Source organism: Tachypleus tridentatus, chromosome 1 (genome assembly GCF_004210375.1).
Source record: "Tachypleus tridentatus isolate NWPU-2018 chromosome 1, ASM421037v1, whole genome shotgun sequence".
In the NCBI taxonomy this organism is placed as follows: Eukaryota; Metazoa; Arthropoda; class Merostomata; order Xiphosura; family Limulidae; genus Tachypleus; species Tachypleus tridentatus.
In genome coordinates this window covers 18,021,956-18,038,471 of record NC_134825.1, presented here as the reverse complement: position 1 = coordinate 18,038,471, position 16,516 = coordinate 18,021,956, and the positions used below count along the sequence as shown (strand labels likewise).

Here is a 16,516-nt window from a genome sequence, read left to right as displayed (position 1 = left end):
CGAACCCGCGACCCGCAGCTTACAAGTCGAGTGCCTTAACCACCTGGCCACACCGGGCCACTGAGAGAGGAAGACAAATTGATGACGAATCATAGCCCCTAAGTCTTGTCCATGTGTTGTAGGGGGAACGTCAACTAGTTTTCAAACATTAACTGACTCTTTAGTTTCCAAACACCTAATAAAGAAGAAAACTAAACAACCTTAGGAAACATCGCAAGATGAACGTGAGAAACATACTTCGTGTAACGAAATGCAAACCTTTTAGCAGTTGTTAAATATAACTAAACGATGCTTCCACATGCTTCCAGACCAAGCACTTGAGCTACTGAACATCTTTTGTAAGGTCATTGTTTTCATACGTATGGTTGAAAGATCAAGTGTCTGATTCTTATTTTTTTCCAGGACTTTGATAAGCAGTACGACGTTGTCATGGAAATTGTGTTCCTTAACAGACAATCTATATGGAAAATGGATAGATCAGGAACAAAGCTATATGATTATTTACATTAGATCGTTTTTTGACACTGAAGGTTTTAACATTTACAGAGTTCGTGAAAATAAGTAGTTTTACCCCTGAAGAAGCGAATAAAAGAAAGCCGTTTCTGCAAACCTTCTTAGAGCTTTCAATTCTAACAGATGATTAATGTAGATTGTTCTAAATGAGGAAAGAATGGTATTTGCTAAATCTAAGAATTGTTTCCGAAAGCTTCTAGACTTTCTGTATTAAAAATGTTATGACTTTAACAATATGGGTTTCAGGGTCTGTGTACTTTAGGTGTATTTATAGTGTCAGACAGGACACTAGCATGATGAATCATCTAAGAGCTCCTCGTCTGTGTACTAAGGTAAATCATAATAATCAGTACTAGTTATCAAGAGACAGTCTGTATTTCAACATCGTATCAACTAAACTGAAAGTCTGTCGGTTTTACTATCTTGTATATTTAGATAACTGTTGATTTCTTTCGGTAAATTCATTGGTCAGTTTTAAATAAAGTACTAAAAAGTGCGAGTTATACACTTGTTATTTTAATCTTGTTGGATTGAAATAACTTTGTTATAACTGAAAAGTTCATGAATAAATATTCTTATTTCAAAGAAAAATATTCACAGAACTGAGGAGGGAAAATGACATCTGTCGGGGTTAATCTTGTTGTCAATCATGCAGCTTTAGCATCTTACCTCTTGGTAGTATCTAAAATTGTCTCACAGAACTGAGGAGGGAAGTATGACACCTGTCGGGGTTAATCTTGTTGTCAATCATGCAGCTTTAGCATCTTACCTCTTGGTAGTATCTGAATTGTATTAGGTGTGGTTTTGATTTTAAATTTAGTAAGAAAGTCACATTTGTTTCAAATTCAGATAATAGCCATTACATACCTAGTAATAAATTACTCCAAATCTAATCCATTTTAACTATCCTCTATATTAAAAAGTAAGCTTTGTTTCATTTATCCTATGAAAGAATATTTTTCATGGATTGTATTAGATATGCAAGTAAAACATTCCACAATATGAGTATTCTATCGTTAAATGCATAGATTGTGGACTATTGTTAGAAAATAATTGTGTAACAATATTATTTATATACTGCTGGAACACAGGCAAGTAGTGTTAGTTTTAACTCCACGTAAGGTTTTGATTGTTATACGTGTATAGATTTTTCATTGTTATGGGAAATCAACAATTATAAAACAATATTATGCTGATTGTATCTGATCTGGTGATGCCAGACAAGCCTGAGAAACGTTATGAATAAAATAAACATTTTTAACTATTTACAACTAATAAAAACGTGTGTGAAAAGTCATATCTTAAACACAATAAACAGCCGGGCACGATACGAATGCTGTAAATGATTTAAATATTCATGTATTTGACTTTTCGTCAAACTGTGCACTCGAATGAAATGAAACATGAACATTTGGCTAGTTTCCATGTTATGGTTTACACAAATTTCACAAAAAAAATCATTTTTTTTTCCTTTTTTGTTTGGTTGTCACATTAGATTTAAGGTTATTCTGAACATACAATTTCTTCATCTGTGACAAGTCCATTCAACTATGAACTGAGAATCATTCTTCACTGCAAACTGTTTATTTTCTGCGAAACGTAAAACTACACAAAGGGCTGTTTGAGCTTTGTCCAACACGGATATAAAGACCCAATTTTTAGTGTTATAAGTGGCCCGGCATGGCCAAGCGTGTTAAGGCATGCGACTCGTAATCTGAGGGTCGCGGGTTCGCATCCCAGTCGCGCCAAACATGCTCGCCATTTCAGCCGTGGGGGCGTTATAATGTGACGGTCAATCCCACTATTCGTTGATAAAAGAGTAGCCCAAGAGTTGGCGGTGGGTGGTAATGACTAGCTGCCTTCCCTCTAGTCTTACACTGCTAAATTAGGGACGGCTAGGCAGATAGCCCTCGAGTAGCTTTGTGCGAAATTCAAAAAAACAAAACAGTGTTATAAGTATTCATATTTATCTCTGAACCACTAGGGGGCAGTCTGTTGGCAACTGTTTAAATTTATATTACTCTATTTTTAAAGGTAGATATAGAACGAAACCATAGCTAATCGAAGATACCTTCAACTTTATGTATGTTAATTAACCAATTATATAATGTTTATCGTTATATATCGTTAATAAGCGCGCGCGCGCTTGGTATTGCCAGCGTAAAAAATATAACTAAGTAAAAGGAGGGAAAAGGTCTGGTTGATCGATTTACATCATCGTGCCTAAAATAATTAATATTCAGTGCTGCGACTCCAGATGATTCCCTTTTGTTTTTTCTTGTTGTATACAGATCATACAACTTTAACGAAATGACAAAGTTTGACTCTGAAAAGGTTTCATAAAATGAAATCTAAAAAAAATTAAAACTTTGAAAGCAAAAGATAAAACGAAGAAATGACGCCAGACGCCTCCTAGCAGGTTTCTTAGCAACGACTGTAATAACAGGATTGGAGGCTTTACCTCGAATGTATCAGTTTTAAATTAAACATTTGACTAGCGATCAAAATCAGCACGAGCAAGTAAACTGAGATGTGTTAAAAACATAATTGCTTCGTTTATACTCAGAGATCAAATTATAATAAAAGCGAAAAATGTTAAGTGTAATGGATCTGATCCGCAAAATCGCTTTAAATGTCATTCCTAATCCTCAGTTATTTGAAGAGGTAGGACAAATTGTTCTGACAACACTTAAATAACACTTAATATCACAGAGAATAGTACAACACTGAACACACTGAAGATTTAGTTTATATTTAGTTGTTTGTTCGTGTTTCTGATTCTCATTTCTGTTACAATTGCACATGTTGAGTTGGGTTTTGTTCCAATTACTGTTTGACTGAACACATGGCGTAAGATTAAAGAGTGTCTTCAGGTATTTCGAACTCTTGTTTCTGCGTATAGCCTAAGCAATACACTTCTAAAGTTACCGTATTTACGCAAATGATAAGTTTACGTTGGAGAGGTTTCCCATAAAACATCAACTAAACCAAGCTGCCACCTAAATAAATTCGCTGAAAATGTATGTATCAAACTACAAACGAAACTGTCACGTGGCCATAGTGTGAAATAACAATAGCTGTCAGACAGAAGGTTTACCACAACTTATCTCAATGAGACCGCCCCTGCTCAGTGGCCCAGCGGAGCGTCTGAAGATTTATAACATAAAAATCCAGATTTCGATCCAATCAGAAATAGTCAGTCCATTTCGTAGCTTTGTGTTTATAAACAATCCACTCAGTAACGTTTCAGACTCATAGTAGAAATCGATTCCGCCTAATTTCGCGTGTTTACCCCAAAACTTACTATTATTCGATTGTTTAGGGTTAGGAGGCCCACAGTTTCAACGACAGTAAAACTCAGTGGCCTTTAAATAAAGTTCTGTGTTGATTATTCTGAACACCATGTTATAAAAAAATCAGTAAGATTTTGTAGAAAGTGACTAAAAGTTTAAAAACTCAAAATGTCCATTTTACAAGCCTAAGGTGAGAGTAATGGTTTGTGGAAAATCTCCAGTAATATTTTGTCCAAAATATTCAAAGGCCTAAGGTTGGAGTAATGGTTTGTCGAGAAGATCTATATCAAATACATGACGGTAAAAGTATCGTAATACTTAGTATTTCTGGTCATTAATGGATGAAACAGAAAATAACAGATGGCTACAAGCCAAAGTTATGTGTTCCACGACAATCAGGGTATATTGGAATGTTAATTCAACGTAAAAACTTGGACTAATTGTAAGTAGAACTTATTTTTGAATGTTTGCGCAAAGCTAGACAACAAGCTATCTGAACATAAAAGTCCCAAAATGTAAACTAATATAGACTAGAAGTAACGCAGCTTGTTCACATGACCCACCACCAACTCGTGACTCTTGTCCAACCGAATAGTTGGATTTAGTGGTCAGTCCTGCAGAGCACCCAAGGCACGGAGTATGTTTTTCATGGCAAAATAAACTCTTGAATCCAAAGTTGTGATACCCTACCTTATGGGCCACGCCCTGTCCAGTTGAAAGAAGGACCCAATAAGTGTGATATTCATTCGTAGTATCTATTAAAATAAATTAAATGTGATGAGAAATGTGAGTAAATATATATTAAACCTTGGAGACATGAACACAGGCAGTTAGTTGATTTAACCATGTCTGCATAAACAAATAAATCGTGTGAAAAGTTTTATGAAAAGATAATTGAATTAAAATTTGAATGTTGCACGCGGACAAGTAAACACCTATCAGGAAGTGATAAAGAATGAATATTGTGACAAATTATCACAAAATCTTCATAAACATTCATCAGTAATGTTTCAAGTTAACCGCGTTCATATATTATTTTTAATGTGCTGGTTACATTATTTTAAGTTCATTTCTACGTTGCCTTAGATGCGAATTTATCTTAAACATAAATCAGGTTAATAGACGAATGCTTGAGCTTAAACGTAAAAAATATAATCATAATATCTAATTACTCACCTTGTAAGTTAAACCTGCACAGCGACACATAGTCAGATTTCACGTACAATTATAAACAAATTGAATAGCATAATGTCATTCAACTCTCAGGTTTGTTTAACCACAGTTGTTGCTAAATCACTACCAATCTGCTAGGGAAGTAGCAATCTAATCAGTATTTGCATCAAAACAAAGATTTACATCATGATAGAAATCTCAGATTGTTACGTCAGGTGCAGACAGTACAAGTTGTCTTATGAACTGTCCAATCAAATGGTCCTATATACATAGCATTCAAAGCCAGTAATTGTTCTTCCTCTGTGTTGTTTAATAGTACCAGGAGAGTAGCGACCTCTGGTTTATTACCCTGAGGTTTAATCAACAATGTTTGTAAGAGGCATAAAATGTAACATTATTGAGGGGTAATTGACAATACAAAAAGTCAAATATAAGTGAAAGGTATCAACTGCAGTATACCTTGTTGCAAACAATGTCGAAAGTAATACACCTGTAAACGGTGACCAAAGTATCACGTTATTCAATTCTATATAATACAGAAAGTCAGATATCTGTGAACGGTGACTAAAGTATCACATTATTCAGTTCTGTATAATACAGAAAGTCAGATATCTGTGAACGGTGACTAAAGTATCACATTATTCAGTTCTGTATAATACAGAAAGTCAGATATCTGTGAGCGGTGACCAAAGTATCACATTATTCAGTTCTATATAATACAGAAAGTCAGATATCTGTGAACGGTGACTAAAGTATCAAATTATTCAGTTCTATATAATGTAGAAAGTCATATCTGCAAGTAAAAAAACAAATGCTGCATATTATCCAGTTCTAAACAATAGGAAATAAATGCAACGTATTCAGTTTTAAACAATAGAAAAAAATACAACGTATTCAGTTTTAAAGAACAGGAAATAAATACAACGTATTCAGTTTTAAACAACAGAGAGAGAAGACCAGATTTTATATGAAACATCTCAAACGGCAAAATAGCCTGATTTTCATAACTTACAATACAACTACACACTAATTAAACCTATGATTAGTAGCACAGGCTATAAAAATGGCTTATAAAACATGAATGTTTTATTTATATTTATGTTATATTTATAAAACACTAAATATGCATTGACGTATTTGAGTTAAACAAAGTTTTGTTTTAAATTAGACTGTACCTTTCTAAAAATGTGATTTTTAATGATAATACGTTATACTTAATACCGGAAATAAATGGTCTAAACTCAACATAATAATATACATATGTGTAATGGTCACCGTACTTTAACTAGAGTTTTTATGCGTCACTGAATTTAAAATTTGATTAACTCAGTTCTTTCAGTTTACACAGCAATACCAAAAATATTAACTGTTTGCTCTCATTATCTGACGGAACATTTTCGTTAGCACACAAATTATAATTTCCATTCAATATTGTGCCATACAGTCAGAAGTTCCTCGAATTTCAATCAGCTTAGATTTTTTTTCAAAATGAAAGATCTATTTAGTTCTAATCTACGATACTTACATAAAGATCTGAAATGTATTAGATTTCATTATATAACACAACGAATTATATAATAAGAAACCGATTCAATTCTGCCGTTAATATTTATTTAATGTGTGAAATGTAAATATTTTCGTAAACTAATGTCTAATTATTATTTTAACTATCTCATGATAATTTGAAACAGTGATGCTATATATTCAGATGAAACGCTACATAGAACGGATCATTGACCACGTGACAAAGGTTAATTTCCAGTTGAGGAAGTCTATTTCGAAATATACAGTCGTATTATGTAGAGCATCATTATAAACGACTTTCATTCAATTTACATACACTACGAATTCATGCCATTATTGTATTGTATCTTTTAGTTCTAGTAATGAAAACCATGGACAACTCAAGTGCTGTAATTATGATTTTGAATATATTTCTGAAAGTAAATGAAACAACTAATGTCACAAATCTATTTTAATAACTTGTAGTTAGATATATGTAGGATATGGTACCACTATACATCAACTGTGAGGATCTATACGACTTAGATTGTCAGTAATTAGGTGTAATTTACTTCCGTCCACGACAATTGTAAGTTATTTTCATACCCTTTATATTGATTTATAGGAATTTCTATATAACATAATCTAATTTACTTCTGTCTTTTACAGTCAGTGACGAAGGTGTATAAATATCAAAAAGGTGTATCAAACAATGTATCAGTGAGGAACGAGCTGTAAGTTTTCAAAACTTATGTTTGTTTGTTTGGTTTCTGAATTTCGCACAAAGTTACTCGAGGGCTATCTGTGCTAGCCGTCCCTAATTTAGCAGTGTAAGACTAGAGGGAAGGCAGCTACTTATCACCACCCACCGCCAACTCTTGGGCTACTCTTTTTACCAACAAATAGTAGGATTGACCGTCACGTTATAACGCCTCCACGGCTGAAAGGGCGAGCATGTTTGGCGCGACTGGGATGCGAACCCGCGACCCTCAGATTACGAGTCGCACGTCTTAACACGCTTGGCCATGCCGGGCCTTCAAAACTTATCTATAATTCACATCTCGAAAACTATTTTCCTTTACAAGTTATATTTATTAATACATTTTCTCTGAGTTTTACAGTCATGTACTGAACGTCCTCACATGAGAAACGAATATTTTATCATTAAAATGTCTGCGAGGAAGTGGGTTAACATGTATAATCCAGCAACTACTACATACAATATATCATTTGACCCTAAAGCATAAGGACTCGCTAACATTATAAACATGCTCAATAGAATAGTCAGAACTGGACGACGCAACAAAACACCTTGCTAATAGAGGTAAAGTGAGACTGTTTTTAATCAGATCATATGGATAAACTACTCAGTGTACGTCTATAAGATAAGGACTGTTTTCACCTGAAGTAGTTTGACTACGATACAAAAAATAAACCAATCTATAAAAAAACGATATGCAATTAAATGGCGCATTCAAATTTCAAGTTACTACGTAGGAATATTCAATAAAAGCACCAGTAATTATGTTATTGAACATCAGTCTTGATCGATTTAAAAATATCGATTATTACTCTAAATAAGAACTATAATTTTTTTTGTTTTAAAGCTAAACCATCATTCCGAAAATATCTCAAATATAAATATATGAGAGATTAATGAAACCCATTATTGACAAATATGGCTAAAGTTTGTTTGTTTTTCCAAATTTCGCACAACGTTACACGAGGGCTCTCTCCACTAGCCGTCCCTCATTTAGTAGTGTGAGACTAGAGGGAAGAGAGCTAGTCATTACCACCCACCACCAGCTCTCGAGTTACTCTTTTACCAGCAAATAGTGGGATTGACCGTAACGCCCCCACGGCTGAAAGGACGAGTGTGTTTATTGTGACGCGGATTCGAATCCACGACCGTCAGATTATGAGTCGAATGCCCTGAGCAGCTATATCAGACATAGCTATATTTCCACTGTCTTCAATTCAGAGAAGAGTCTATAACGTAGATTCCTTCAGATACACGACCATTGGTTCTGTATGCATGGTAGTACAGAGAGCCAAGTTACACTACCATGGACGATAGCTCTAACACCTAATCACGGATACTTCACAACCAACAGCTACAGTCAAGTAAGTAAGTATCTAATGGTTCGATTATATACAAAAATCTATAGGAATAAAGATTCAACATCCACTAAAAGGTTATGAGAAACAAACCCTGAATTATAAGGTAGACGGTTTTTTGTATGATAAAAAACAACAACACTATTTATCAGTCTTACGGGTGCTACTACCATGGTTGTAATACATGTTACGAGTATATGTAGTTCTGAATAGACTGATGTGGTTTGACAGAAACCACAGTTAGGTCTAGGATAGAAAGTCGTTACAATATGTGATCATGATACCATAATTTCCTTACTAATTATACAGTAATTTCCCTCCTAGATGTACAAGACTCCTTCTATGAAGGGAAAGTGAATGTGACAAGATTTTACACGATATTAAAGAAGGAAAAACGAACAATTATGTAAATTTTACATCGCAATATCCATGAAAAAAACAAATATTGTGAATATTCAGTTGAATATCCAACAATAATAATAACAAATTTATATTATCTAAACAATTATATTGGTTTTATAAAGTGTATCGTTCTAGCCCAGAAGTATCTTTATCACCCAGTTTTGCCATTTTGATGTAATCGTAGCTTAACCTTTCATATATGTGGGTCATGTGTGGAATCCAGAGGTAACTATAGTGATAACAAAACTTTTCAATGGTGTCTGGGCACAGAAGAAACAAAGAAGGAAAACAATTGAGTGTGTGTATACCAAGTAATAAGAATATATCACAGTTGAGTGTGTGTACACCAAGTAATAAGAATATATCACAGTTGAGTGTGTGTACACCAAGTAATAAGAATCTATCACAGTTGAGTGTGTGTATACCAAGTAATAAGAATATATCACAGTTGAGTGTGTGTACACCAAGTAATAATACATCACAGTTGAATGTGTGTACACCAAGTAATAAGAATCTATCACAGTTGAGTGTGTGTATACCAAGTAATAAGAATCTATCACAGTTGAGTGTGTGTATACCAAGTAATAAGAATCTATCACAGTTGAGTGTGTGTACACCAAATAATAAGAATCTATCACAGTTGAGTGTGTGTACACCAAGTAATAAGAATATATCACAGTTGAGTGTGTGTATACCAAGTAATAAGAATATATCACAGTTGAGTGTGTGTACACCAAGTAATAAGAATATATCACAGTTGAGTGTGTGTACACCAAGTAATAAGAGTCTATCACAGTTGAGTGTGTGTACACCAAATAATAAGAATATATCACAGTTGAGTGTGTGTATACCAAGTAATAAGAATATATCACAGTTGAGTGTGTGTATACCAAGTAATAAGAATATATCACAGTTGAGTGTGTGTACACCAAGTAATAAGAGTCTATCACAGTTGAGTGTGTGTACACCAAATAATAAGAATATATCACAGTTGAGTGTGTGTACACCAAGTAATAAGAATATATCACAGTTGAGTGTGTGTATACCAAATAATAAGAACATATCACAGTTGAGTGTGTGTATACCAAATAATAATAATATATCACAGTTGAGTGTGTGTACACCAAGTAATAAGAATATATCACAGTTGAGTGTGTGTATACCAAGTAATAAGAATCTATCACAGTTGAGTGTGTGTATTCCAAGTAATAAGAATATATCACAGTTGAGTGTGTGTATACCAAGTAATAAGAGTCTATCACAGTTGAGTGTGTGTATACCAAATAATAAGAATATATCACAGCTGAGTGTGTGTATACCAAATAATAATAATATATCACAGTTGAGTGTGTGTACACCAAGTAATAAGAATATATCACAGTTGAGTGTGTGTATACCAAGTAATAAGAATCTATCACAGTTGAGTGTGTGTATACCAAGTAATAAGAATATATCACAGTTGAGTGTGTGTACACCAAGTAATAATATATCACAGTTGAGTGTGTGTACACCAAGTAATAATATATCACAGTTGAATGTGTGTGTACCAAGTAATAAGAATATATCACAGTTGAGTGTGTGTATACCAAGTAGTGAGAATATATCACATTCATCATTTTCATGACAAACTAGATCATTTCTTAAGAACTACATTGATAAAATTCTTAAATGAAAGCAATGAAGTTCTGTTTGGCTTTCTCACTATATAACATGGGACATAAGATTATTGTAACCAACATAACGAAGATAAAAGAACGCGAGTGACCCTTAAAAATATTGTTTTCCAGGAAAAGGTTAGTGTATTCTTTTTGGGGACGTTGGTGAATGTCTGGGAACAAACCATAAGTTACCTACTGGTCATCGGTTAGAGAATACCGTTCATTAATGAACAATAACAGCAAAACAATAACAGATGTTACATGATTAATGAACAATAACAGCAAAACAATAACAGATGTTACATGATTAATGAATAATAACAAATATTACATGATTAATGAACAATAACAAATATTACATGATTGATGAACAATAACAGATGTTACATGATTAATGAACAATAACAGATGTTACATGATTAATGAACAATAACAAATATTACATGATTAATGAACAGTAACAGATGTTACATGATTAATGAACAGTAAGAGATGTTACATGATTAATGAACAGTAACAGATGTTACATGATTAATGAACAATAACAAATATTACATGATTAATGAACAGTAACAAATATTACATGATTAATGAACAGTAACAAATATTACATGATTAATGAACAATAACAAATATTACATGATTAATGAACAGTAACAGATGTTACATGATTAATGAGCAATAACAAATATTACATGATTAATGAACAGTAACAGATGTTACATGATTAATGAACAATAACAGATGTTACATGATTAATGAACAATAACAGATGTTACATGATTAATGAACAGTAACAGATGTTACATGATTAATGAGCAATAACAAATATTACATGATTAATGAACAGTAACAGATGTTACATGATTAATGAACAATAACAGATGTTACATGATTAATGAACAATAACAAATATTACATGATTAATGAACAATAACAGACGTTACATGATTAATGAGAAATAATAGCTCCTCATTGGAAGGAAAACTGTTTCAGAAAGATGAAACCAGCATGTTTCTGGCTACTTTCACAACAGTTCTGAAGTTATACCATACACTAGAGAAGTTGGGTTCGTTTGTATTTTATTATGATACAAAATACAAACGGTATTGTTTACGTTTAAGACAGGAACTAATGGATCCACCTACAGCGGATTATGTCGAGTTTACAGACCAAGCCTTAACAACGAGTTCTCTGGTAACATTTTATAGAATCATTACGTCATCCTCTCTGGTGACGTCATTTTTTCTACTCCTCCATTTTTATTGGATAACCATCATTCTTCACTGAAACAGTTTCCTTTAAATACCAGATAGTCAGAGTAACTAGTTATATTAAACCATAAGAACAATGTGTTACTAAGGTATTATATTATTACGTACTTGAAGCTAAGTATACTACGTAACCACAACAACAATATTATTTCAGTATGCACTTGAAACTTACACCACTGTACCAATGTGATACCGAGATATTATTTTAAGATGTATTTGAAGTTAACAATTATGCTATTAAAGCACAACATGACCAGGTGGTTAAGGCACTCGATTCGTAAAATCTGAAGGTCGCGGGTTCGAATCCCATTTGCCCTTTCAGCCGTGGGGGCGTTATAATGTGACGGTCAATCCCACTATTGGGTGGTAAAAGAGTAGCCCAAGAGTTGACGGTGGGTGGTGACGTTTAGCTGCCTTCCCTCTAGTCTTACACTGATAAATTAGAGAAGGCTAACGCAGGTTGTCATCGTGCAGTTTTGCGCGAAATTCACATATAAACAAATAAACAATAAAGCATAACAACAAAAGACTCGCCAATATCTCTTATGTAGGGTTAGATTACACAAGAATCGACTGAGAATGAGAATTCACGGGAGAGAGAAACTTACACAAGATCTTCATAAAGAAAATTCATTATTTTAAATAATAAAAATATCAGTACGTTTCTGAACAAAGTAAGTTGAATAATATCGAAAACACCACCTGTAAAACCCCCTACTGGCAAAGAGTGATATAAAATGTCGACTCATCCAAGTCATTACGTAAAAAATAATATTACAAAAGACAATAAATAATAAAAAAGGGAGAAACCCGGGTTACAACACCTCGAGTAATTTACGTGTCGGTAACTTATTAATAACTATTTAAAGAAAATAATTAAAAAACATTTCAGCTTGGTATGACAGAAGACATGTTCAAGGTTGAGGTTTTACATACATTAAACTAGATCATGTGTTTTAAACAAATTTTATATAAGAAAATAGTAACAAAATATATGATTAAATATATAGTCGTATTCCATACTTTAGAGTAGTGTAGTTTATGATATCCATGTCATAGAGGTATACTGTCTGATAACCATATAAGGTAATATTCTGTAATGTGCCACTGGAGGAGGCCCGGCATGGCCAAGCGTGTTAAGGCGTGCGACTCGTAATCCGAGGGTCGCGAGTTCGCATCCCAGTCGCGCCAAACATGCTCGCCCTTTCAGCTGTGGGGGCGTTATAATGTGACGGTCAATACCACTATTCGTTGGTAAAAGAGTAGCCCAAGAGTTGGCGGTGGGTGGTGATGACTAGCTGCCTTCCCTCTAGTCTTACACTGCTAAATTACGGAAGGCTAGCACAGATAGCCCTCGAGTAGCTTTGTGCGAAATTCCAAAATAAACAAACAAACAATCCACTGGAGGTATGGCTTTGGGTTACGAAATAATACGATACTGAAAGTTGGACTATATATGTATCTGTATATGCTTGTTTTTGAATTTCGCGCAAAGATACACGAGGACTATCTGCGCTAGCCGTCCCTAATTTAGCAGCGTAAGACTAGAGAAAAGGCAGCTAGTTTTCACTACTCGCCGCCAACTCTTGTGTCACTCAATCGTGGGTTTAACTGTCACGTTATAACGCCCCCACGACTGAAAGGATGATCATGTTTGGTGAGACGGGGATTTGAACCCACCACCCTCAGATTACGAGTCGAGTGCCTTAACCACCTGGCCATGCTGGGTCAAGATATGTGTAATGGGGTACTTGAGGTACATAATGCCAGGCTACTTACTATCCACGGAAATTCGAGAGGCTGAGCTGTAGATAACTGTATATAATATGATGAATCTGTAGGTTTGGTGCCAGTTTCCTAATTATCGTGTTACTATAGAAGACTGTATTCTGATACAATAAATACCAAGATTAAATGATACGTGATAAACAGAATTATTAGCATTCATAAAAAATTTAAATCATAAGATGCTGGATGCAGTAAACCTGTATAACATAATATGGTAATTACGTTAGTGTATTTCTTTTAATGGCCTATTAGAAACTAGACGATATATAGAATTTTCTATTGTAATTCTTAAGCTAAAATTTCCCTGCTTTTAATTAGCAAGACGTTAAGGCTCGGACTATATAAGGTGAATTGTGTGGTATGTTACGTTGTGAAAGCACATGCCAAAATTAAGTGACATTTAATATAAACAGAACACTTTAAATAGCATATGTGAATTTTATTTGAGATATTTCATAATAACTGGTGAACAAAGAAGATATTTCTCTTATCCCCTGACGTTTAGGGCTCTCGAGCCCTACCTGAGGGCCGCGGGTTTGAATTTCCGTCACAGAAAGCGCTTGCCCTTTCAGCTGTGGGGGCGTTATAACTTGCGATCGGTTGCAATATTCGTTGGCAACAAAGTAGCCTGAGAGTTGGCGAGGGGTTAATATTAACTAGCTGCCTTACGTGTAGTGTATTATAGACGGCTAACGTAAATAGCCCTCGTGAAAGTTTGCGCGAAATGAAAACATAAAACTACCTTAATAGTTCTGAGAGTGAAATCCAAGAGAAACGTTTAGTAATGAATCTCTTACATTTTGTTTTTATTGAAAACTGAAAAAAATAATTGAACATAATCATAGATCTTCTGTGAAAAATACAAAGGAAATCCCAGCCGCAATTGCCGTGAACAACTGCAATCTTTGTAGCAGAATCTTTCCAGTGAAACTCGTAAGACTTTCTGTAAGCACCCAAGTCAAGGATCCACAAATAATGTAGAGTATAGATAAACTAGAAAAACGTGTTATAGGCTAATGGGATCCGGATCCAGTCGGTAATTCTAGGGTTAACTATTCTTAATGAAATAACACATTTAAGTTATAACGATGAGATGTTTGATATACTTTGCTATTGCTCTATTATAGACATTTCGTCTCCGTCACTATGCTTTACCACATACAAGTCTGTAGACACGTTGCTATGTTTCGCCACATATAAATCTACATAAACGTCGCTGTGTTTTACCACATGTAAATCTATACAAACGTTGCTATGTATTACCACATGTAAATCTACACAAACGTTGCTATATGTTACTTACCACATGTAAACCTATACAAATGTTGCTATGTTTTACCACATGTAAACCTATACAAATGTTGCTATATATTACCACATGTAAACCTATACAAATGTTGCTATGTTTTACCACATGTGAATCTGCACGAACATCGCTATGTTTTACCACATGTAAATCTATAGAGACGTTGCTATGTATTACCACATGTAAACCTATACAAATCTTGCTGTGTATTACCACATGTAAATCTATAGAAACGTTGCTATGTATTACCACATGAAAACCTATACAAATCTTGCTGTGTATTACCACATGTAAATCTATAGAAACGTTGCTATGTATTACCACATGAAAACCTAAACAAGTATTTGAGTTCTTCTCTTTAATACAAAATATTTATTTTAAGGTAAAAAATAATAATTTTTTTATAAACACTTTTTTCAATGCCAAAAAGTACGCTGTGTTCAGTTGATAAAAAGCAACATCGTAAGTTTCACACAACAACTGCATATGAAAGCTGACGCTTCTGTTGAAGGAACAAAAAACCCACCTTTGCAATATTCCCTTTAGAAAAGTTAGGGTAAATTATATCGTATATCGTGAAAGGAATAGTACAGTGTTGAATAAATAATGTGTTAGTATACTAAGCCAGTTTTGATCACACATAAAATATAATGTTGGCAGTTATTAATAAAATACACTTTCACGTACAATTATTAAAAGTGGTGTTTTTAAATAGCTCTTGTTTTTATTGAACTGTGTTTTAGTTTTAACATGAATAATTTTTCGAATAAAGTGATATGAAATTTTGTATTAGAAAGTGGAGTGTTAAAACGTGATCCACCTGAAAATAGAGTTAAAATCTGATATATTAGAATATTGGGTGTTAGAGTGAGACTTATTTTTAGAGAAGAGAGTTCTAATATGATCTATTCGAAAGCGTTAGAGGGGAAATCCAATCTATCTGAACGTAAAAAGTTAAAATTAATTTATTTGAATATATATTGCTACATCGTGAACTATTTCAAAGTGAAAAGTTATGGTGTCGTTCAGTTGAAAATGGCATGTTATACTGTGAGTCATTTGAAAGAATATTGAAGTGTGATACATTTGATATTAACGATTGTGAAGTGTTGTCTTGAAAATAGAGAAACCAATACAGATTACATGATTCATTTGTCTTTGTCTTCTGTTCTTAGCTACAAAACAACCACTTTCCCATGCAACTTTAGAGTACCATAAATGGAAGTTTCAATCTGAGCTATATATTATACACATGTATCTGAGATTCAGGTATTTCTATCCTTAATTTTAGGCTGTTGATCAGAGAAAGGAGATAGTCGGCCTCTAGCACTCGCTGCCGCATGGGGCTTGTCCAATTTATTGAGCCAAACCCATTGAATCCTCAGTCACTATTATAACGCGTCCACGACTAAATGTGCGAAGAGTATTTAGCGAAATCACGTCTCGAGCCTCGGATCTATCGACTTGCAACGTGATACACTAACCATT

General features: G+C 34.0%; 1 protein-coding gene across 5 annotated transcripts in view; it reads right to left on the bottom strand.

Annotated features, from left to right (window-relative positions):
• The window catches only part of LOC143244087 (trafficking kinesin-binding protein 1-like), a 142,765-nt gene that overhangs the window by 80,026 nt on the left and 46,223 nt on the right, over positions 1-16,516 (bottom strand). Inside the window, exon 1 of one of the 5 annotated variants that reach the window (XM_076488155.1) lies at positions 4,983-5,138. The exons of the other annotated variants lie outside the window; for them this stretch is intronic. Within the exon in view, the coding sequence (XP_076344270.1) occupies positions 4,983-5,012 (30 nt within the window). The 5' untranslated portion in view covers positions 5,013-5,138. Of the gene's footprint in view, positions 1-4,982; positions 5,139-16,516 lie in introns of those variants that run through there. 5 annotated transcript variants of the gene reach the window in all.